Genomic DNA, 23984 nt, shown 5'->3' on the forward strand with positions numbered 1-23984 from the left:
CAGTGGTCATACAATTATTTTTAGGATTATTTAGTTTTTGTCATTTTCATTATTCAAGCTGTAATAATATAATGTCAAGAAAATGTGACTCCCGTAAATAAAAGTACAGTTTCATCGCATCGGTTATGAAAACAAACCTTAATGTCTTATAATTCTACAAAAAAAAAAAAAAAAAATCAATGATCATACAGTTATATTTTAGGATTATTTAGTTTTTGTCATATTCATTATTCAAACTGTAATAATATAATGTCAAGAAAATGTGACTCACAGTAAATAAAGTACAGTTTCAAAGCCAAACCTTACCTCTTATAATTCTACAAAAAATCAATGGTCATACAATTATTTTTTAGGATTATTTAGTTTTGTCATATTTATTCTGCAAACTGTAATAATATAATGTCAAGAAATGAGACTCACAGTAAATAAAAGTTACGGTTTCAAAGCCAAACCTTAACCTCTTATAACTCCACAGAAAATCAATAGTCATAATACATTTTTAGAATTATTTAGTTTTTGTCATATTCATTTTTCAAACTGTAATAAAAATTTGTCAAGAAAATGTGACTCACAGTGAATAAAAGTACAGTTTCAAAGCCAAACCTTAAACTTTATAATGCCACAAAAAAAAAAATCAATGGTCATACAATTATTTTTTTTTAGGATTATTTAGTTTTGTCATATTTATTCTGCAAACTGTAATAATATAATGTCAAGAAAATGTGACTCCAGTAAATAAAAGTATAGTTTGAAAGCCAAACTTAATCTGTTTTAATTCTACAAAAATAAATAAATAAATAAATAAATAAATAAATAAATAAATAAATAAAAATCAATGGTCATACAATTATTTTTTAGGATTATTTAGTTTTGTCATATTTACTCTGCAAACTGTAATAATATAATGTCAAGAAAATGTGACTCCAGTAAATAAAAGTACAGTTTGAAAGCCAAAACTTAATCTGTTTTAATTCTACAAAAATAAATAAATAAATAAAAATCAATGGTCATAAAATTATTTTTTAGGATTATTTAGTTTTGTCATATTTATTCTGCAAACTGTAATAATATAATGTCAAGAAAATGAGACTCCCAGTAAATAAAAGTCCAGTTTCATGGCATCAGTTGAGCTCACTCTAAACTACACACAATCCCAGTAGGAATAGTGAAATTATGTTTCATTGCACAATGAATGTCATGTTATGTCATAGTTTATTAACGCCACAGAAGCCATGACCGTGTATCCGTGCTGTTCACTTGTCCTCTCCCGCACAAACAGTCCTCCCTCCCTCCCTCCCTCCCTCTCTCTCCCCCTCCCTCCCTCTTCTCTGTGGTTCTTCCCGGCAGCACTCAGCATCTCTCCTGCACACACTCGTGGACTTGTGCGACCACCTCGACGGCGCAACAGAAGGCTCCGTGAACACACTTGCGCAAAAAACACCGCTCAGGTCAACTTTCACAGACATTATTACGCATGGCTGTGTGTTTGCGCAAAAAGGTAAAAGCGCGACTGAGACACCGCCTTGAAGAAACTGGATTTTAAGAGAAAGAGCAGAAACACTGAAACAAGAAGGCAGAACAAGCCCAAAGAGTGACTGAAGGACTGAAGGGTTCCCACTCTAGACATTCTCATCCTTGTGCCAACTCTAATCTCCTCATGTATGACAGGATATCACCGTTTGGCGTCATAATCAGCTGTAGGTGTAGTTCAAGCCGAAAATCTGACATTCTCAGCTCGAAAAGAAATGGATCTGTGGGGACTTTATCTGTTTCATCTCATAAGTTTGGGTAAGTAACCACGTCTTTTTTTTTTTTTTTTTTCGCTAATTGAATTCTGCAAATACTGGAATTTCCTCTTCTCAACAGGGGAAATTAAACACCCCATCACAGCCTGTTAGAGTTTAATTATAACTGGAATTAAAGAGTTGATGGCACATATTGGAACCTTTTACGGCACAGGTGTCAAACATGCGGCCCGGGGGCCAAAACCGGCCCGCCAAAGGTTCCAATCTGGCCCGCGTGATGAATTTATATAGTGCAAAATGCAAAAATTACCCTGAAGATATTAACAGTCAAGGGCATCAAACTCAAAAAATAACAGTGTAATAACCTAGAAGTAATGACTCCAAATTTCTTCTTGGTTTAATGTGAAAAAAATAATATGACATGTGTATAAATAATACCAACACCAATTTTTTGTCTTTGATTTATTGCAAAAGAACATAATTCTGATATCCTTTAACAATAAAATGTCAATAACCTGAACAAAGATGAACAATCTGAATTTCTAAAGAAAAATAAGTGCAATTTTAACAATATTCTGCCTGTTTTGTGTCTTGGTAGATCTGATCTGTAATGCCCATGTGTTAATATACATATATATATATTAATATATAAGTTGAGCATAATATTGATAAAATTGTACATGTTTTTCTTCTGAAATCTCAGTTTTTTTCCATTTATTCCCATTTTTTTTGTTTTGGATAGAAATAGTTTCATCATCTAATGTTATTTTTTGCACTAAAAAATCTGGAGTTGTCATTATTTATAGGACTATTCTGCTATTATTTTACTGGTCCGGCCCACTGGAGATCAAACTGGGCTGAATGTGGCCCCTGAAAGAAAATGAGTTTGACACCCCTGTTTTACGAGATGATTGGGATTCTCCACGTCAGACACAAACTTGCACTATTTCACTAATATAAGATCATCCTTCTATAGTCGCTTGTTGCGCAGCTTTGTGAAGTGAAAATGTGAAAATAAGCTTCTTACGCGCATGTTAGTAAATGTGTGCGTGTGCATGTGTGTGTAAGAAACCTGCACAAACATTTTAATTCCTATTGAAGCAACGTGAGCAACAGTTTTTTATTAATTCTGAGCATTAATGTGCCTAAATTAATCACTTTGTCCATTTAGAGCACAGGTGTCAAACATGCGGTCCGGGGGGCAAATCCGGCCCACTAAAGTGTCCAATACGGCCATCAGACGGGCATCACACCCAAAAATAATATTATAATAACCTATAAATAATGACAACACCATTTTTTCCCTTTGATTGAGCACAACAAAACATTAAATTATGAAAATATTTACATTTACAAACTATCCTTTAACAATAAAATGTAAATAACCTGAACAAATATGAATAACCTGAAATGTCGAAAGAAAATTAAGCACAATTTTAACAATATTCTGCCTGTTACTAAATGTTTTGTGCCTTTGTAGATCTGATCTGTAATGCACATGTATAAATGATAAGTCGAGGCATAATATTGATAAAATTGTACTTATATTTCTTAAAGAATTTCATTTTTTCCAGGTTATTCACATCCTTTTTGTTTAGATAGTTTGTAAATGTAAATATTGGCATAGTTGAATGTTATTTTTTGCACTGAAACAATTTGAAGTTGTCATTATTGATTGGTTATCATTCTATTATTTTACTGGTCTGGCCTACTTCAGATTAAATTGGGCTGAATGTGGACCGCCGGAAGAAAATGAGTTTGACACCCCTGATTTAGAGGTTTATTCAGTCCCATAGACCTGCTGCATGTATTGAAATGTCCCACTTTCCCCCTTTTTAAACCTGGGTTTTTGTTTATTTTGGTAAATCCTCCACCCTCAGCAGTGCATCAGTCATTGCAGTTGAGTGTCACTGAGCTACCTGCTCTCCATGTAAGTGAATTAAGTTGGGATATTGATTTTTTGTTGAGGACAATCCAGGGTCTGGGAGAAAAAGTGCTGTGTTGTTGGCTCTAGTTGTCCCCTTTGTCACTATAGGTGTCAATCTGACTCCTGCAGCTGCTGTGTTAATTCCATTATTCGCCCTGATGTCCATGACACCACAAGATAATGGTTCTCATTTTAATTGGCTTCAGCCTCCTGCTTAACAAAAGCAGAAATATGTATGATGTCTGACCTCTTTATTCATTATTAATGTCCTCCTTTAGAGGTTTCATTAGAGGAATCAGAGGGGACGGTGAATGGAAAAGGAAAAAGGATAGTTTGCTTTTTGAATCATTGCTCCTGCATCCGTACTGTCATTTCATGGTCACTGATTTATTGCAAATGTTTCGTCTAACAGCGGATGATTCGCAGCAGCTGGAGACGTACATCTAAAAACAGGGGTCGTTCCTTTACTTCCATATTTTAAGTTAGATTTTAGCGATTCAGTCAAACAGAGATTGTGGTTTTTTGCATCATCCACTTTTCCCCGTGAGGTTGAGATGATGACTGTAGTCTGTTTTAGCCATCTGTTCAAGTCAATTAACCAAGACAAAGCTGCAAAAGGTCATCAACTACGCGCTGCTAAGATGACTCAACTCATTTATGTGGCAGTCTGGTGAGTTTCTGTGACTTCCGCCGTTAATATAAAGCGAGCTGAAGCTGAGTTCACACATTACCCAGGTCTAGTAAGTGCTCCAGATACTGCAGGCCAACATAAAGGGTGCTCATAATCACCTGTTTTCTCTGAGGAAAAAGGAGGCGGTTCAGATCCTTGTCGGCTGCCTTTGGTATGACCTGTAGGAAGATTTTCCAAGTCATGAAATATGTCTTTTTACATAAGGACAGTGCTGGGGTGAAGGTTTGTTTGGGTGTTGGTACAGATATAACTTATATTTAAAGAAGATCACTACTTGAGTTGATTATGTAAAGGTAAGACAGGAACCATTTCTGTCAGATCAGATAATCGTTTGTCTTATGCTATGTTCACACTGCAGGTGTTAATGCTCAATTTTGATTTTTTTTTTGTGTGGTTGTTTAAGATTCAAGGTTTTTTTTATTTGTCACATGTCACATGCAGAGGTACACTCACAGCGAAATGAAACTGCAGCAAGCACCCCTGTGCAAACTGTGCCTAGTGTAGAAAATAAAATATACATAAAATATATAAAATAAAATGTAAAACATTATATGAATATAGAATGTGCATATGGACAAGTAAGTGTTCATATTATAATGTAAATGCGATGCCATCAGACTCATGTGGGAACAGTCTGTGGTCTTGAAGTGACCCACATGCCTAGAAAACATGACGTCACACGCAGTATACTGTGTTTACGGAATTAGATATGGATTTTGCCAGCTCCCACCTCCTTCAGTGCTTCTGTCGCAATTTCAATGGCGTAAAAGTCGGATGAATGTGACATGCATCTGATTTAGGATCGCATATGAAACTGTCCTGGGTCTGGTTTAAAAAAAAAAAAGGATTTGTCATAAAAAGCAGATTTGGGCAACTTCTGATTGCAGTGTGAATGGAGTGTTATTGTTATTACTAGTACTGTCAAATGATTAAAATTTTTAATCAGATAATCACATGGTTTGCTGTGGATTAATTTCGATTAATCACGATTAAATATCAGTCATTTTTACCTCCGCCAAGGAAGTTATGTTTTTGCCGGCATTGGTTTGTCTGTCTGTCTGTCTGTGTGCAAGATAAGTCAAAAAGTTATGGACAGATTTGGATGAAAATTTCAGGAAATGTTGATACTGGCACAAGCAACAAATGATTCAGTTTTGGTGGTGATCCGGGTGTGTGTGTGTGTGTGTGTGTGGGGGGGGGGCACTGATCTGCCTTGGCGGAGGTCTGCGCTGAGTGCTTTTCTAGTTAATCTATATTAATCACGTTTCATTTTGCTTGAGCGAACAGACTCAAGAAAGAAGGGAATATATATATACACTTAAGATGTTTATTAAACACTGTCAACAAAACAACTGTAAACAACTGTTCTGTCTTGGTTTTTTTGTCCTCATATTTCCATCCAGAGGGCCAACGTGCTGTTTAGTGTCTTCCATCTGCATGGGTTGGTTCTGCTGCCTGTCGCTACCAGATCAGCTGCACATTTGCACATGTGCGGTGGTAACTCTACTTAGACAAACTGACCCAAATGTGTTGGCAGAGACGTTCAGAGTCATTTTACATAGCAGATGGGTTAATTGAGTTAAAATTTTTAATCAGATTAATCATGATGATGGATTAATCCCCGTTAATGCATTAATTTTGACAGCCCTAGTTATTATATAATAATATACTGAAATGGTGAACACGATCCATCATGATCAGGAGGACCATGTGCACTGTAAAAAGAAAAACGCTTACATTTACTGTTGAAAATGTAGCTTTAGAATAATCATCTACTTTCATTAGTGTGCGTGCTTGCTGACAGATTACTGTTATGCTGTAATGTGATGTTGGAGAACTTGACTTCCAAAGTATTTCCAGATCAGATAGTCAGTCAACAGTGGACATGCTCCACCAGCTACACATAAACCAACTGGACATGTCCGTATTATGGGATGGGAGAATGAGCCCGCTCCAATCAGACAGAAACCGGTTTGCATGTTTACACCTACATGTGGCAAATTTTGCATTTAATTAAATTGCCTCCTCTGGTTATGTAATTTTGATTGTGATTAGATTCCTTCTGCAGCAGTAATCGTGTTAAATAACTGGACGGGGGCTCAGACATGTAAGACTGTACAAGACCAATAAAACTGCAAGATGGAGCATTTGTGTTTTAGGTAGTAGTGGTATTTGACTCTGAAATGAGTTTTCCCATGACTAGAGGGCAGTCAGTGAACACACCCATAAACCCCTTTCCCCCTTTATAAATACTTACACAGTATTTTAATCAGCAAAATTGGGCTGTGTGATGAATAACACATTTTTTTTTCTGCTGTGCAATAAACCCCTTTATTTCTGGTTTACAGTAACAGCAGAAAATTACTTGCAGATTGGAGGTAACTTAACTTTATAGTTCATGTAGAAGTATTAAAGAAAGATTGAATGGATAGGTTTTTTTTTTAAATGTTATAGAGCATTTCTTCATTTGTATAGTTTTATTTCTATGTATGTTTTTTTTTTTTTTTAGCTATTAAAGAAGATATTCTATTCTATTCTATCTATTCTATTCTATTCTGTTGTGGGTAGGCACAAAATAACTTTTATGTATATTTATATATTTAGGGAAATTATTGCTTGAGTTATTTACATAAAGATAAATTGGCAACCTTTTTGTCAGACCAGATAATTGTTGTCTTAGAGTTTTTTTTTTTAAGGGTTTTAACACTCTTTTGTTCATTTATTTGTGTAGTTTATATGAATGCATTTTAAGACTAGTCATGGAAAATTATTAGACCATCAAAAGTCATCAAAAACAATGGTTATGCAATCAAGTACTAACTCCTGTGTGTATCATTTGACTAGAACAGACAGAAAAGAAAACATGGAATGCCTAAAAGCACTGTTTTTGTCAGTACAATGCCATAGATATTGATGTAAGAACTGAAGTGACTTTGGTTATTATCAAGGAAAACATGGAAAATGGCTAGCTATCAGCTCTGAAATTAAACTCTTATGAGTTATTTTTGTTATCTTTATATTTGTCCAAACAAATGTACCTTTAGTTGTACAGGCATTAAATAAACAAGAAATTGGAGAGAAACAAGGGTGATCTCATATTTTTTTCTGTGACTGTATTCACAATAAGGAGTCTATTCTATTCTATTCTATTCTATTCTATTCTATTCATTCTATTCTATAAAAAAAATCCTTAATTATCATATTTCTGCATGTTGTAATTCAAGTAGCCTCAGGGGAAACATGACTTACAGCTATTTCTATGGACATGGGGTGGGTTTAAACATGTAATTGACAGCTGTAATTACCAATCACTGATCACATTTAGCTACTCACAACTGTACTGCTGTACTCTGTGACTTGACATGGAAGGTTGTAAACATGCTCATCTATATTTATACGTATTCCTTTGATTACACTGACAGGGGAGCGTGGTAGAAGGAAGGTGTGCATTTTCTAATTTTTGTGTTTCTTCCTCCTGATTTGAGCTCTGGCTCTTTTTAATCTCCTTCCTCAGTCAGACTTTCTCTTTAACCCCATGATCATGCTACATTTTTTACAATAATGGTTATGGACATTGTGGGATATGACCTGTGTCTTTAATGGAGATAGATAAGTACCACCCAAGCATGTTATTACCTATCTTACCCACCTGTATGGTCGACCTCTTGTAAGGGATTTGTCATGAATCTCATTTGAGGCCGGTACCGCGGACATCCCCTCACGCTCATGCTTCTTTCATGGGACAGCTGGGTCAGCCTCAGGAAAATGGTGACAAGAGAAGGCGTTTCTATGATTCAAGGATCTTTAGCATGGGTTAAGTATGTGTTTTATCATTATTACTGCTCAGGGTTAAAGGTTCATTACAGTTCTGTGTCATAACCATTAATACTGAACCTCCTCATTACACTGCATTATGTCAAAACATGATAATATGAGAGAACTCATAATAGAATAGAATAGACTGATCGCTCATGACTTCAAAAATGACATGAGTGTATGCAGATTTGTGCAGGAGATATGCACCAAAATAGCAGATGCAGGCAATAGAGCAGATGGCACAAAATGTCACAATAATTTAATAATATAAATGTAGAAAATAACTCCCTTAAGTGATTTATTGTAATATTATCTTCTTTATTTTGCTTTTTTTTGTGTGTGTGTGTTTAATCTGGTTTTTGCTATACTGAATTTACTGATCCTGCAGATGTTTATAAAAGGTCAGATTAAAGTTGAGGTTAATAATATCAGAAACAGAAAACTGAAGAAAAGTGTCTTTTTCCGACAATATATTAACAAGTGGTACAGGCACAACAAACCCCACTCCTCGTACGTTTAGTAGCTTATTTTGGCATCAATCCAGCTGATGTCATCATGTCGATGCGTGTGCTGATGTCAGATATCAGTTGCCTCTATATATGTGCCAAGTTTGAAGTAAATTGAAACAAAATGTTTTTATAGACATTGAAAATTTCGCCATTATAAGTAAATGGGAGGAAAAAAAGATTTTAAAAATTCATAAAAATTTGAACTTTGACCTATGTTTCCCAAAATGTGATGAGGGTCTATTCTGGGTCACTGGGAATCTATAAACCAAATTTGGTGTGAATTCAACCAATAGTTTTGCTGCTACAGACATTTGAAATTTGCCAATTATAAGTAAATGGGAAAAAAAGATTCTAAAAATTCATAAAAATTTGAACTTCGACCTACTGTTCCCAAAATGTGATGAGATCTATTCTGGCTCACGTGCAATCTATAAACTAAATTTGGTAAGATTCAACCAATAGTTTGCTGCTAGAGTGTTAACAATCAAACAAAGAAACAAACTGAAACCAAAAACAATACCGCTTGCCTCCACTTCGGGGGGTGGGATAATAACTGAACATAAAACAAGTACCTCCATCCACTGTCATTGATCCAACTCCATGAGTTTTACTGGTGAATCAATGTCGTAGAAGATGACAGTGATTCCACGGTAACTACGGAGCCTCTGAACATCCCAAATGGGTCATATCTGATGACCCTGAAACTGCATTTTTCCTGAATTATTTCAAAGTATTGATAGCTTTAGTGGTTATTTAACATTTTAGATCAGTAAGTGATTTTGGTTGCTAGTGGATGGTTGGGTCTTGAGGTCATGGTTAGGAAAAGATCACAGTAGAGCTAAAATACAGTCGTGGAAAAAATTATTAGACCACCCCTTGTTTTCTTCAATTTCTTGTTTCATTTTAATGCCTGGTACAACTAAAGGTACATTTGTTTGGACAAATATAATGACAACAACAAAATAGCTCGTAAGAGTTTAATTTCAGAGCTGATATCTATCGATGTGATGTATGTGATGTCAGAACATGAACACTAAAATAAATAAATAAATAATAAATGGGGGGGGGTCTGCCTACTTATTTAATATTAAAGTAATCTATAAAGGGCTGCCAGATTGAATACAATAACTTTCCATTATCTTTAATGAAGAATTGATTTCCTCCAAATGTAAATGTTGCATAATATCTTTCAACAGAACCTGATGAGTTGGAGGATTTTTGTTCTTCCAGTTTAACAGAATAAGGCGTCTGGCCAGTAGTGTCACAAACTTCAAAATAACACTCTGTTTAGTACTAAGGTCCACTCCTGTTGGTTCCACACCCAACATTATTGTTATTGGATCTGGAGGGAACTGTCTCTTAAAAATCTTAGACAAAGTCTCAAAAGTTTCAGTCCAATAGGTAGTGATGTCTTGTTCATTTTAATGCCTGGTACAACTAAAGGTACATTTATTTGGACAAATATAATGATAACACAAAAATAGTTCATAGTAGTTTAATTCAGAGCTGGTATCTATCCATTTTCTATGCTTTCTTGATAATAACCAAAATCACTTCAGTTCTTACATCATTATCTATGGCATTGTACTGACAAAAACAGTGCTTTTAGGCATTCCATGTTTTCTTTCTGTCTGTTTTAGTCACATGATACACACAGGAGTTAGTACTTGATTGCATAACTATTGTTTTTGATGACTTTCAATGTTCTAATAATTTGTTCCTCGACTTTATGAATACTATACAGGGTGGGGAAGCAAAATTTCCAATGAACATTTAGTTGTTTTTTCTCAGCAGGCACTACGTCAATTGTTTTGAAACCAAACATATATTGATGTCATAATCATACCTAACACTATTATCCATACCTTTTCAGAAACTTTTGCCCATATCAGTAATCACGAAAGCAAACGTCAAAGAGTGTGTGATTTGCTGAATGCACTCGTCACACCAAAGGAGATTTCAAAAATAGTTGGAGTGTCCATAAAGACTGTTTATAATGGAAAGAAGAGAATGACTATGAGCAAAACTATTATGAGAAAGTCTGGAAGATACTATTAAAGAAGAATGGGAGAAGTTGTCACCCGACTATTTGAGGAACACTTGCGCAAGTTTCAGGAAGCGTGTGAAGGCAGTTATTGAGAAAGAAGGAGGACACATAGAATAAAAACATTTTCTATTATGTACATTTTCCTGTGGCAAATAAATTCTCATGACTTTCAATAAACTAATTGGTCATACACTGTCTTTCAATCCCTGCCTCAAAATATTGTAAATTTTGCTTCCCCACCCTGTATAATGAATATCATTATGGTTACAATAGCAAACACTTAGGGACGGTTTTACATTAACATCCTTTACTTCTTATTGATTCTTTTATTCCACCACATCTACTCCTCTGACTCTATGCAACAATATCATCAAAATGTTCTAAAATTTTTACCAAAAAAAAAATGATACACAATCATTTTATCCACTTATAACAACTGACTAATATAATCATTTTTCTGGTGAAACTGGGCTACACTGTGTATACTGGTGAGACCCTGGGCGATGATGACTCTATTAACATAATTGCAACTTTATTTATCCTGAATACTCACATAATTTACTCTAATTAATTTACTGATCAGATATTTGTTTCTGTTGTTTTGTCACTTCTTTGGAACTTAATTCTCAGCATCCATTTTCACACATCATCTAAAATTTGTGTCTAATTTAAAAATCACAGTGGCATATCTGTTTAATTAGATCTTGTTTCCAAAATAAGCCAGACATTTTACTATTCAAGCACAACATAAGAACTGCAAGAGAAACATAGCAGTGTTGGTGATTTATTCAACTCTTGATATTACATACCTTTTAGTGCAACTAAGATGTGAAATGGTGTATTCTGGTAATCTCAAAATGAATGTATTATTGTTTATTGTATATTTAGAAGCCTGTAGGTGTTTAAGGAAAATGAATCTCTTTATGTTTTTTGTAGTATTAAGAGAATAAAAGACTATGTAAGAAAATGGTAGATGTAATATTCTACCTTTATGCTATTTTTATTTTTGTTTGTTTTATTTTTTTCCCCCTATGTTTTGTATTATGTTTGTGTCTGAAATGAATTCAACTAAACTAAACTAATGTGATCGCAGTCACATTATCTTTACAAGAACCCATGTTTATAATGCTGACAGAAGACAGACTGACATAAAACACTATTTTTTTGTGGAGTAAGGTCAGATAACAAGTTTAATGCAGGTCTGCTTTTATTTTAAAGGGGTTAAAGGCTTACCTAAGTTACTGATTTAGCTAGAAAACGCAAGAAAATTTGGAATAAATTACAGTCAGAGTCAGGACTTAATGCATCTGTCCTAATGGTACCTTTAATCTTCAGTAAACTTTTACAGTATCTGATCGTTAGACCTCAAGAGTCGGCATCGGACCGGCCTTATGGACTACAGGAAACAATACTCTGTGAGGTATATGACTTTTTCCATCTAAACCCTATCGATATAGATTTGAGTAACATTCACTCACTGGCAGAGCTGTGGTTAAAAGCTTTAGAGACAGAATGGCTGTTACATTTTTTTTTCCCTGTGAGCTGCTTTTATTCTCCATTCTTTGTCAGAGCCCCAAAAAATGTCTTTGTATTTAATTATTGAGGTTTTAAATTTGGCGCATTGCCATTCATCGGGTGTCAGTCAGCCTGATGGCTCTGACCTTTAACAGTTAACGGTTCAATTTCTCACATAATCATCATCTCCCTTTAATATTAAACTGCGATAACTTTTAAACAGTACGTAAAGTTTGGAGTAAAAGAGTCGCTCTCAGTGCAGAAGTCTAACAGTGCAAAGGAGGCAGCGCTACCGTCAGGGCCTTCAGGGCGAGGGTTAAAGCCTGAGACGTGCCATTGATTAGGTGTGTGATGGATGTGGGTGAAAAATAAATGAGTCTGACTTTAATGCCGTAATCCATTATTGTACTTGAGTGCCTCCAGTTATATTACTGTTAACTCATTAATGAATGTGTTTACATTTTGAGATTTATGTGATAGACTGTGTTTAGTAGGAGAAAAATGACCAACAATGAGTAATGAAGAGAAGGAAATACAGGAATTCGGTCGCTTAGGTTGTAAGAGTGTTAGTGGCTTTGGATAAATATAGAAAAAACAGGAATGAGACTAATTTAACATTACAGTCCGGTGAAAATCCTGCACATTTTTTTTCCTTATGTCAGTCTTTTCCCCCAAATCTCTCTGCATTTTGTAACCACTGAGCATATTTTGTATGTTTTGTGTGTTTTTAGGATTGATGATACATTATCCTAAAATGGAAAAAAAATGTCACATTATATAAGGTCGAGGAAAAAATTATTAGACCACCCTTTGTTTTCTTAAATTTTTGGTTCTTTTTTTTTTTTTTTTTTACTCTTTTTATTGAAATTAGGACAATGACAATATAAAAAGTCATATACAGTATCCAATATATGTGATGTCAGAACATGAACACTAATATAAATAAATAAATAAATAAATGGGGGGAGGTCTGCCTACTTACTTAACCCTCCGCTATCCGGGTGCGCTTTTTAGGCACACTTTCCACTTCTCGTTAAAAAACTTCATATTATTTTTCACAATTTAAATAAGGTTAGAATTCAAAAGTTGTTCATTTTTGCATGATCTTTAAAATTCTGGCCACAACTAAAATGTGCACATTGTAAACAAAAGAAAATTACAAGACTAGCATCTGTCTCCCAAGTGTGTCTAAAACGCACTATTTCTTCCATTTGATATGTATGATTAGGGCTGACCTTGATTTACAAAAATAAATCAAATTAGAGCAGAAAATAAATCAATATATAATATTTAATAGTTTGATTTATAGGTGTGCATTTTACGCACACTTGGTGACAGATGCTAGTATTTTTGAACGTTTGACCTAGCACCAAAAATAATAATGCAAATGAACCAATGTTGGAGTTAATCATTGACATATGCCAGGCTGCAGAAATCAAATAATATGTGATCCACTTTTTATGTAGTATATTGAAAAAGAATAATTTTTTGTGTTTTTTTGCATCCAAAAAAATGGTTTGTTTATATTACAAACACGGCATTTAAAGGGTTAAAAAATATGACAGTTATTGAGTATTTGGTATTTTTATTTACAGCTCAAGTTGATGAAATAGAAAAAAGTGTAAAAGAATTAAAAACAAACTGTATGAAATTTTTTTTTGACATTATTCCACAAGTGTGCCAAAAAGGCACACTTGGTGCTTAGTAAGGGCCTTGCTGGACGGGATACCAGAGGGTTATAAAGTCTGCAGGTGATACTGTTATAGTGAGATTGTTGAAAGACATGGAGACTCATGGCCCTGTTGTTCACTTCTCCTTAAACTGGTGTAAGGAAGTTTAACTAGTTATATATTTAAATAAGACAAAGGAGATGTGCACTTATTTTAATAAATGACAATGGAATTTACATCAAGACCGGTGAATTTGTGGAGGCATATAAGTATCTGGGCACCATAATTGAACACAGAAATGTTATGTTAAGAAAAAAAGTCACCCAGTGTCTTTTTTTGTCTGAGGAAACTAATGAAGTTTGAGGTTGACAAGTCACTGATGACTCTTTTTTTATGGATCTTTTATTGAGTCTGTATGCTTTTACTCTATATTTATGCCTGGCCTTTTCCGTACTCACATCCATGTTTATTATCTTAATGTATTCTTGTGTGTAAATAATGTTTTATTGCTGCTTTTGTGCAACTGATTACTCAGTTAAGTCAAGTTAAAAGTTGACAGTTTTTTGTTTTTTTTTCTGACAGACAGCTCGACTGTAATTGTGGTTATTAACAAGAAATTAAATTATAAAACACAACTTGATGTTTTCCCTCAGACTTGTGTATTTTAGCTGTTTTTGTTGAATATAGTCACTTCTGTCTCCAAAAATCCAACATGGCGATTTTCAAATTACAAACTACTGGCAGTTCAGAAACCAATGGGTCACATGACGGTTCTTCTGTCCACTAGTTGTATACAGTCTATGATCGTGTGGATATTCTTGATTTATTTTCCTAGTTGTGGGTCTCATAGTAACAAGTTATTGAAACATCACCCATCGCACAAACACTGATTTGTCTCTGCGATTATATCCACTCCCGGCCTAAGGCAGAACAATAAGCATCCATTTGTGTTTGTACAGTATTATACAGAGCAGAGGGGTGGAACATAGATAGAACATTTCCATCTTGAAAAAGCTGAATAAAAGGGGCTTGTGTGTTTGAACTTCCTCTCACAAAACAGTATTTTATCCCGAAATGTTCACAGCAGATTGGTAGTTTGGCTGACTTAAAGTGTTTGTTCAGCAGGTCACAGATAACATTTAAGTAAAACAGAGTGTTTTGTTGGAGAGATTGATTTACAACCACCGGATTTCAAGTCTTTGTCCAAAAACAAAGCATCTAACCATGACCAACTGTGTTCCTCCAACTTTTACCACACGGTTCTTTTCTTGCCAAAATACACAAATTTATGCATACAAGACTCTTGCTGCCAATGCACAAACACAATACTCATTTTTCAAGCACTGTAATCCTTTTATCAGCTGTGGAATACACGACTATCATCACTACTGTGGGCGCAACAGTGGAAACTGTAAAATAGTAATTGGGATTCTGTAGCTATAATTTTAGACATTCAGGAAACAGGAGATATTTAGAGGCTAAATTTGGTATTCGAAAGTACAGAAGATAGGTTAAAAATGATTCAGAAGGCAGGGGATAAAATAAAACTTTGAAGTAACTGAAAAAGTGAACTCAAACCTTACAAATTTTGGTGCTTTTTTTGTTGTTGAAGAAAATATTTGCTGCATGTTTGGGATAATTTTTTTTTTTCAGCATGTGATATACAGTAGCGGAAAAAAAATATTAGATCATCAAAAGTCATCAAAAACATCGGTTACACAATCAAGTCCTAACTCCTGTGTGTATCATGTGACTAAAACAGACAGAAAAGAAAACATGGAATGCCTAAAAGCACTGTTTTTGTCAGTACAATGACATAAATATTGATGTAAGAACTGAAGTGTTTTTGGTTATTATCAAGAAAACATGGAAAATGGATAGATATCAGCTCTGAAATTAAACTCTTATGAGGTATATTTGTTGTTATTATTATATTTGTCCAAACAAATGTACCTTTAGTTGTACCAGGCATTAAAATGAACAAGACATCACTACCTATTGGACTGAAACTTTTGAGACTTTGTCTAAGATTTTTAAGAGACAGTTCCCTCCAGATCCAATTACAATAACGTTGGGTGTGGAACCAACAGGAGTGGACCTGTGTACTAAACAGAGTGTTGAGTACTAAACAGCCAGACGCCTTATTCTGTTAAACTGGAAGAACAAAAATCCTCCAACTCATCAGGTTCTGTTGAAAAATATTATGCAACATTTACATTTGGAGGAAATCAATTTTTCAGTAAAAGATAATGGAAAGTTATTGTATTCAATTTAGCAGCCCTTTATAGATTACTTTAATAATAATGTGACAATTTCTGATTTTACTGCAGCAGTCAGTGGTATATATCAGTGATTCTCAAGTGGTGGGTTGCAACAAAAAAGTGGGTTGCAAACCTGTTTTCAGTGGGTTGTTGGCCTTTGTCTGGGCAAAAAAATAATATCCTGTGCTTTATTTTTTATGGAGTTGAGCACCATCCATTCATACTTCCCAACAGTAGGTGGCGGTAATGCTAATTAACACCAGACATTTCACAGCATAGAAGAAGACTCAACAGTTTCCATTTCATATCATGGTGACACTTAGATGTGACAACAACTACATCAGATATGGTTTTACCTACACTGAGGACAAAAACCTCAGTGTGTTCAATTCTTGAATAAGTGGCTGAATACGCTTTTAATTTTTAAATGAGTAAACATTTTTGGTTTTGGTTCATATGCACATAATTTTGTGTTAAAGGGAATTTTTCCATAGTTAGCATCGCCACCTGCTGGTCAGTTTGGTTTTCTCATTAAACTTGGCTTCTGTGATTTCATACTGTCATATTCTGTATTATCTCAGGTTCAAAACACCATCTTTTCATTACATACAATTGAGAAGTTTAACTTTTATCGATTTGGGTCTGTGCTTGTCAGTGAGGGGTGATAGTGGGTCCTGAAGCCAGACCAGTTGAGAACCACTGGTATAGATGATATATGATAGAAAAGAGAGGACACAGCCTTGTGGAGAGTCTGTGGATGTGAAAGAGTCAGTTGACTTTTACACTCAGGGATCTATTGGTGAGGAAGTCCAGTATCCAGCCAACTATGTTAGTATCTGGTCCAAACTAATCAACAAGCTTCTGCATGAACAGGTGGAGCTGAGCATTGGTAAAACCTGAGGACGAATCATGGAACACCAGCCTGGCATGGATTTTACTGCCCTAGAGATGTTTGTAGATGTGGTTCAACAGAGTTGCTTTGCATGTTAAACCCCTCGTTGGCTCTATATCCAAACTGTAGTAGGTAAAGAAGACGCTCTGTTCTACAGAGAATTTCTTTTTTGATCAGTTCTTCAAAGTATTTCATTACTAATGAAGTCAAGGTTACAAGCCGGTAATCATTAAGAATATTTGGACTGGCTACGTTTTGCAGTGAGAACTAATCAAGATGTTTTCCATTAGTCAGGGACCTGTTATAACTATAGTGACAAGTAGGCGTGTAAGAAAATATCGGTTCTGCAATATATCGCGATATTTCATTTCACAATATTGTCTCGATATTAAAAAGTACTATATCAATATTTTTAGGTATTTATAATAATAATAAGAATAAGAATAATAAGAATAATAATAGCTTTATTTGTATAGCACCTTTAAAAACAAAGTTTACAAAGTGCTTTGACAGAGGGCACAACAGCAGGATACACGAAGCAAGTAACACTAAAACAGAAGCAATACAATAAGAGAGATGTGTTAAACAAATTAATAATCAAACAGAATCAATTTAAAAATTAAAATTAAAATTAAAAGTTGAAAAGGGACAGACATCACATAAAAGCAAGTCTATAAAAATATGTTTTAAGAAGTGATTTAAAAGATGTCACTGATTCAGCAAGCCTTATTTCCTCGGGCAGGCCATTCCAAAGTCGAGGGGCCCTGATGGAAAAGGCCCGGTCAGCTTTCGATTTAAGCCTCGACTTTGGAACAGCCAGGAGCCCTCTGCCCCCCCCGAGGATCTAAGGCTGCGTACTGGCTCGTAGTCAACTAGCATCTCATCTATATAACTTGGGGCCAGACCCATTCAGGCTTTAAAAGTGATCAGTAAAATCTTAAAATCAATTCTAAAACACACAGGGAGCCAGTGGAGGGATGCCAGGATAGGATTTATTCAAATGCAGATATTGTGGAGGTTCGTTTTTGTTTTTTGTGTATATTTTATGTATTATTATTTAACACTCTTTTATTAAATAACGTTAGTTCCTTTATTGGGATTGCACAAAAATAACATTATGATGTCAGTTAATTAAACTAATAGAATATGCACATTTTAACACAGGAAAATTTTGTGATATAGCATTAGATCCTGTTGTGATCAAATAAAAATGTGTTTAGTATTTGTGTATATTTCTGGTGTAATTAAATTCTACAAGGAAATAATCATAAAAAAGAAACAAAAAATTGCCTTTTTAACAGTATCATGATATATCGTGATATCGTGATCCTAGTATTGTGATTTGTGTCATATCGCCAGATTCTTGCTAATACACACGCCTACTGACAAGTTAAAAATATAAGTAAAAATAGGACCAGTTTCATCAGTGCAATGTGATCAAATAGCTGCAGATTTTGTCAGGGCTTGTTCTACTTTTGCAGTGTTTGAAAACATTGACAACACAAGAAAAAGGAGGCGACAGAATTGAGTTCAATGAGTTCACATCCTGGGATGATTAGATGAAATCTTCCCACGCTGTACAGTCCAAACAGCCTCGCAGTGACACTATTGCTTCCTCTTACCAGAGTTTCACCTTCCTATCTCCATCTGAAAGCATGTGCAATATGCTGGAATAAATAAAAAAACAATACGCTAGTAACACCAATAAAATACATGGAAATCTTGCATCCTAATTTCATGTACAGTACAGGAGGTCCTTGGGTTACGCGGTACTCAACCTACGCTGTTTCGACTTTACGACGCCTGAGTCTCGTCCGCAGAGGATCCCAATATGGAACGATTTTCGAAAGCTTCAAGGGGGGTGATGGACAGTGTACGGTGCTACCGTGAGATCTGGGAGGAAAAGAGGAAGATTTCCTTCCAGACGGACATCTCCAAGTACTTCACCAAGGTGGAGAGGCCAGTAGAACCCGTACCTTCAACGTCTACAGAAGATACTGCACCTGCTACCCCTCTAGATAATCCGGATTCCCCAGCAGCAGCTCTCACAGCCTCCCCCCCTTCTTCTCCAGCCACCTAGTATTAGGTATTTAGGGGGTATTAAAGGGTTAATTCTGACGTACGCGAAAATTCGGGTTACGTCGCCAGCGTAGGAATGGAACTCGTTCATAACCCGAGGACCTCCTGTATTTAACTTGATATAAAGCATGTACCGTATTTTTCGGACTATAAGTCACTCAGGAGTATAAGTCGCACCAGCCAAAAAATGCATAATAAAGAAGAAAAAAACATATATAACTCGCACTGGAATATAAGTCGCATTTTGCATCCTTGTTCTGATAGAGAGGCGGTTGCGTTGCATGAAGCGGTAACACCAAGAAGGTCCTCCCGCAAAGTCATTTATATTCATCTCCTTGGCAACTACCTGGGCATGGAGACGCAACTGCACTGTTGACAAGCCTCTCCCGGCTGCACGTTGTTCAAGCACCCATGTGCGAACTCATTCCTCTAGTTGTGGCCACCTAGCTTTTAGCCCGCGATTAGCTTTTTTTGTTTTCTTCATTGCAGTAAGAGTAACCTCCGCTTTTTGCCAGTCCCTCACAAGTTTCTCACTCACTCCAAACTTTCTTTCTGCTGCTCGATTACTGTTTTCGGCTGCATATTTCACTGCTTGCAGCTTGTAATCTGCAGAATATGATTTTCTTTTTGATGTCATTTTTTTCAGCCCTTCTCAGTTGTCTTTATAAGTTACCGGTAATGTTGAAATTTTAAATTTTCAGTGGTACAGAAGTAGCAGGTACAGGTACACAAGCCTAGAGCGCCCTCTTGTGGCTGTCAGTGTGAAAATAACGAACATGTGAAATTATACAATAATGTGTTAATAATTTCACATATAAGATGCTCCGGAGTATAAGTCGCACCCCCAGCCAAACTATGAAAAAAAGTGTGACTTATTGTCCGGAAAATACGGTAGTGTTAGAGCTTTAAAAGCTGATTAATGATGCTTTAAAATAATCCCCCAAAGTCTTTGACTATACTGTATACATGAAATCGCATGACTACCACATCCTCCGATCTACTTGTGATGCCCTCCCCCCATCCCATAAGATTTTAGCTTGCATGGTGCCCCTGGTTTGCAGTTAACATACAGAAATCAAGACATGACTGTTAAAAATGTCCACAAACTAGATAGACGGGCAGCTCCAGGGCTTCATTACCCTCCACAGGACGAAGTCTCCCCCCTCCTGCTTGTATTTCCGAAGGTTATGTTGTACGTCACAGCAGATGCTGGTTGTGTTACAGCTCTGATGGCTGAACACTAAGGATGTGCATGTGCATCCCTGAAGCCATTGGAATGCACATTTTGATGCATTGACACACATGGAGCAGCTACTGCACTGATACGATACGATTTACCAGTAGTGTGATGCAGTATGACTCAACCTGATTTAACTCAAACAATGTGATTCAACATGATACATTTAGATGCAAAAGAGTGATGCGTTGCAATTTAGTGGGTACTTTTATGTAAAGTCTTTGGTTCCTCTCTAGCTTTCAGCAGAGAATAAATTTATCATAAAACTGGCATTTTTACTTCACATATTTGTTTCTCTAGTTCTAGAAATGCCTTTTCTCATATAGGCCATTTCACAAGCCCACCGTTCGTTTAAAAAAAAAAAAAAAGAAAAAAAGAAAAGAAAAACGTTCTGACAAAATAAATACTAAAAAAAGGCCTGGGCCTCCCCTTAAATACACTTTTACAACATGCTGTAACCTCTGTAGCACCTTGAACTTTTGTTTGTACAAAGTAATTGGACATTGAGAGCTGTGGAAAAGGAAACAAGCTTGAGAAAAGTTAAGGGAGAGAAAGTGAATCTACTAGTAAGTATGGAATTCATTCCATAGTTGGTTACATTTCTAAACTAGAAAATCACTAATCATTTGTTCCTTGTGCCAGTATGAACATTTCCTGAAAATTTCATCAAAATCTGTTTGTAGATTTTTGAGTTATTTTGCTAACAGACAAACCCCGATGAAAACATAACCTCCCTCCCTATGATAAGAGCACTGTGGTTCTACTAATGATTATATATAAAGAAGGATTTTACAAATGCAAAGACATTAGAAACAAACTTGATTTCATCCTAAATTGTGTGTAACATCACACACAGGAGCAGTATTATACGGGGTTTGTTTGGTTCAGTATAAACAGATAAAGCTGACATAGAGATGAGTCTTTTCAATGACGAACGTACTTAGATCTATAAAGACAAAAAAACAATTTAACAGGGAGCTACTGGTATTCAGCAAACCAAAGGTGCTCATGGAGAGGGCATGAACAATTGGAAGAAGACAAAAATCCAGGCACTCACTTGGTTGGAAAATTTAGAACATTTAAAAAGCCTTTATTTAATGAGGGTCTGTAGATTCATTTATAGGGACTGGAGTAAAAAAAACACACCAATGCGTGTCGACACGTTGGTAAATAAAGGCTTTTTAAATTTTCTAAATTTTCCAACCAAGTGAGTGCCTGGATTTTTGTCTTTTTCCAATAGTTAGATCTATGTTTAACTAGAAAAGCACTTGGAGAGTGTAGACCTCCGCCAAAGCAGATCAGTCCCCCCCCCCACCACCACCACCACCACCAAAATTTAATCATTTGTTCCTTGTGCCACTATCAACATTTCTAGAAAATGTCATCAAAATCCCCACCACCACCACCAAAATTTAATCATTTGTTTCTTGTGCCAACATCAACATTTCTAGAAAATTTCATCAAAATCCGCCCCCCCCCCCCCCCCCACCAAAATTTAATCATTTGTTCCTTGTGCCACTATCAACATTTCTAGAAAATGTCATCAAAATCCCCCCCCCCCCCCCCCATCAAAATTTAATTATTTGTTTCTTGTGCCAACATCAACATTTCTAGAAAATTTCATCAAAATCCACCCCCCCCCCACCAAAATTTAATCATTTGTTCCTTGTGCCTCTATCAACATTTCTAGAAAATGTCATCACCCCCCCCCCCCACCACCACCACCACCAAAATTTTATCATTTGTTCCTTGTGCCAGCATCAACATTTCCTGAAACTTTCATCCAAACTCATCCATAACTTTTTGAGGTATCTTGCTAACAGACAAACAAACAAACCCTGATAAAAACATTACCTCCACTGTCCTTGGCGGAGGTAATGAAACATCTGGAATGGACATACAAGTCGTGATAATCTTATGCAGTATCAGCTCTCCCCCTGCCTCCTCTCCGTTGTCTGTCACAACATTAGCCTTAATTATCATCTTGCTTGAACAGTGTGTGAATTTTCATGTGTGATTTCCCGCTGAGTGGAAGAGGATTCCCTACATCCCACTGTTTGATGAGGTCCACAATGAGACAGGAAGACACTGTGAACGGATTGTCTAAATGTCACTTTATGAAACAAAATAGCAGCAGCGGTCATTATTAAAACTCACAGTTATGTATGCACAGAGTGACTTTCCTGTAGTCCCCATATCATGTTTTATAAAGTTGAACAGCAGGTTTAGAAATAGGTGATGAAAAAAAAAAAAAAAAAAATAGCGCTCATATAAGTAGGACTCCTGACCCGATCTGAGTAAAAGCTATGTCTCTCTGTCCATTAGACCTGTGAGGAAACTCAGAATATGGCTGTGAGGTTTTAAGCATACACTGGCCTCTAAGGGCAAAACACAGGCTCATTAGCTCTGAGTCTGTCGGTGGTTATCCGGAGACAGTTCCAGACAAGTAGGCACAGCCCTATTGTGACACAGTTTGAAATGGAGGGCTTAAGCTGCACTTCCCTGTAGTATTTCTGGGACACTGCAAAATCTATTTATGAAGATAGATGGAAGCAAATCTTGGAGAAGAACATTCAACAAAGGTCCAAGGACGTACAGCATTTTACGGTCTCTCTACTCCAGTTTGTGGAAAATGAATGTTTTATTTCCACAGGAGGCCGCTGATATGACCACAGAGCAGGCATCAGATGTTTTACACAGGTTTTCAAGTAAATAAGACACAATCCGACTAAAAATGATAAAGCAGATTACTGAAATTTTGTTTACTCCAGGGTAATGTTGGTAGTGTTCACCTCTTACAGGGTGGGGAAGCACAATTTACAATATTTTGAGGCAGGGATTGAAAGACAGTGTATGACCAATTAGTTTATTGAAAGTCATGAGAATTTATTTGCCACAAGAAAATTGACATAACAGAAAATGTTTTTATTCTATGTGTCCTCCTTCTTTCTCAATAACTGCCTTCACACGCTTCCTGAAACTTGCGCAAGTGTTCCTCAAATATTCGGGTGACAACTTCTCCCATTCTTCTTTAATAGTATCTTCCAGACTTTCTTGTAATAGTTTTGCTCATAGTCATTCTCTTCTTTCCATTATAAACAGTCTTTATGGACACTCCAACTATTTTTGAAATCTCCTTTGGTGTGACGAGTGCATTCAGCAAATCACACACTCTTTGACGTTTGCTTTCCTGATTACTCATATGGGCAAAAGTTTGTGAAAAGGTATGGACAATAGTGTTAGGTATGATTATGACATCAATATATGTTTGGTTTCAAAACAACTGATGTAGTGCCTGCTGAGAAAAAACAACTAAATGTTCATTGTAGATTTTGCTTCCATACCCTGTATTTTTTTTACAAGAGTAAAAAGTAGGGATGTAACGATTACTGGTATAACGTTAAACCGCGGCAAAATTCCCGACGGTTTATTATTACCGTTTAAATTCTAATTTTCATGATAACCGTGTTTGATTACTGCACTTACTGTACTGAAAACTCACAGTACTGCTCATTTCCTGGAGAAGCAGCAACATTCCAGGCAAGCATGCCAGTTTGCAACATCTATCTATCTATGAAAAAGAAACTAAAACAAC

The 23984-nt window shown here is 35.9% G+C and overlaps 1 protein-coding gene and 1 long non-coding RNA gene across 2 annotated transcripts in view; both read left to right on the forward strand.

The window, feature by feature from the left end:
- The first annotated feature begins 1423 nt into the window (after positions 1 to 1423).
- gfra4b (GDNF family receptor alpha 4b) overlaps positions 1424 to 23984 on the forward strand; it is a 94995-nt gene continuing 72434 nt past the window's right edge. Inside the window, exon 1 of the mRNA XM_030145044.1 lies at positions 1424 to 1788. Within this exon, the coding sequence (XP_030000904.1) occupies positions 1746 to 1788 (43 nt within the window). The 5' untranslated portion in view covers positions 1424 to 1745. The remainder of the gene's footprint in view (positions 1789 to 23984) is intronic.
- LOC115427583 (uncharacterized) lies at positions 4976 to 19392 on the forward strand. Its single transcript, XR_003936514.1, has 3 exons — positions 4976 to 4986; positions 12718 to 12723; positions 19280 to 19392. It is a non-coding gene; the product is annotated as an uncharacterized LOC115427583 (long non-coding RNA).

The sequence above is a fragment of the Sphaeramia orbicularis genome, chromosome 10 (assembly GCF_902148855.1).
Source record: "Sphaeramia orbicularis chromosome 10, fSphaOr1.1, whole genome shotgun sequence".
Lineage (NCBI taxonomy): Eukaryota > Metazoa > Chordata > Actinopteri > Kurtiformes > Apogonidae > Sphaeramia > Sphaeramia orbicularis.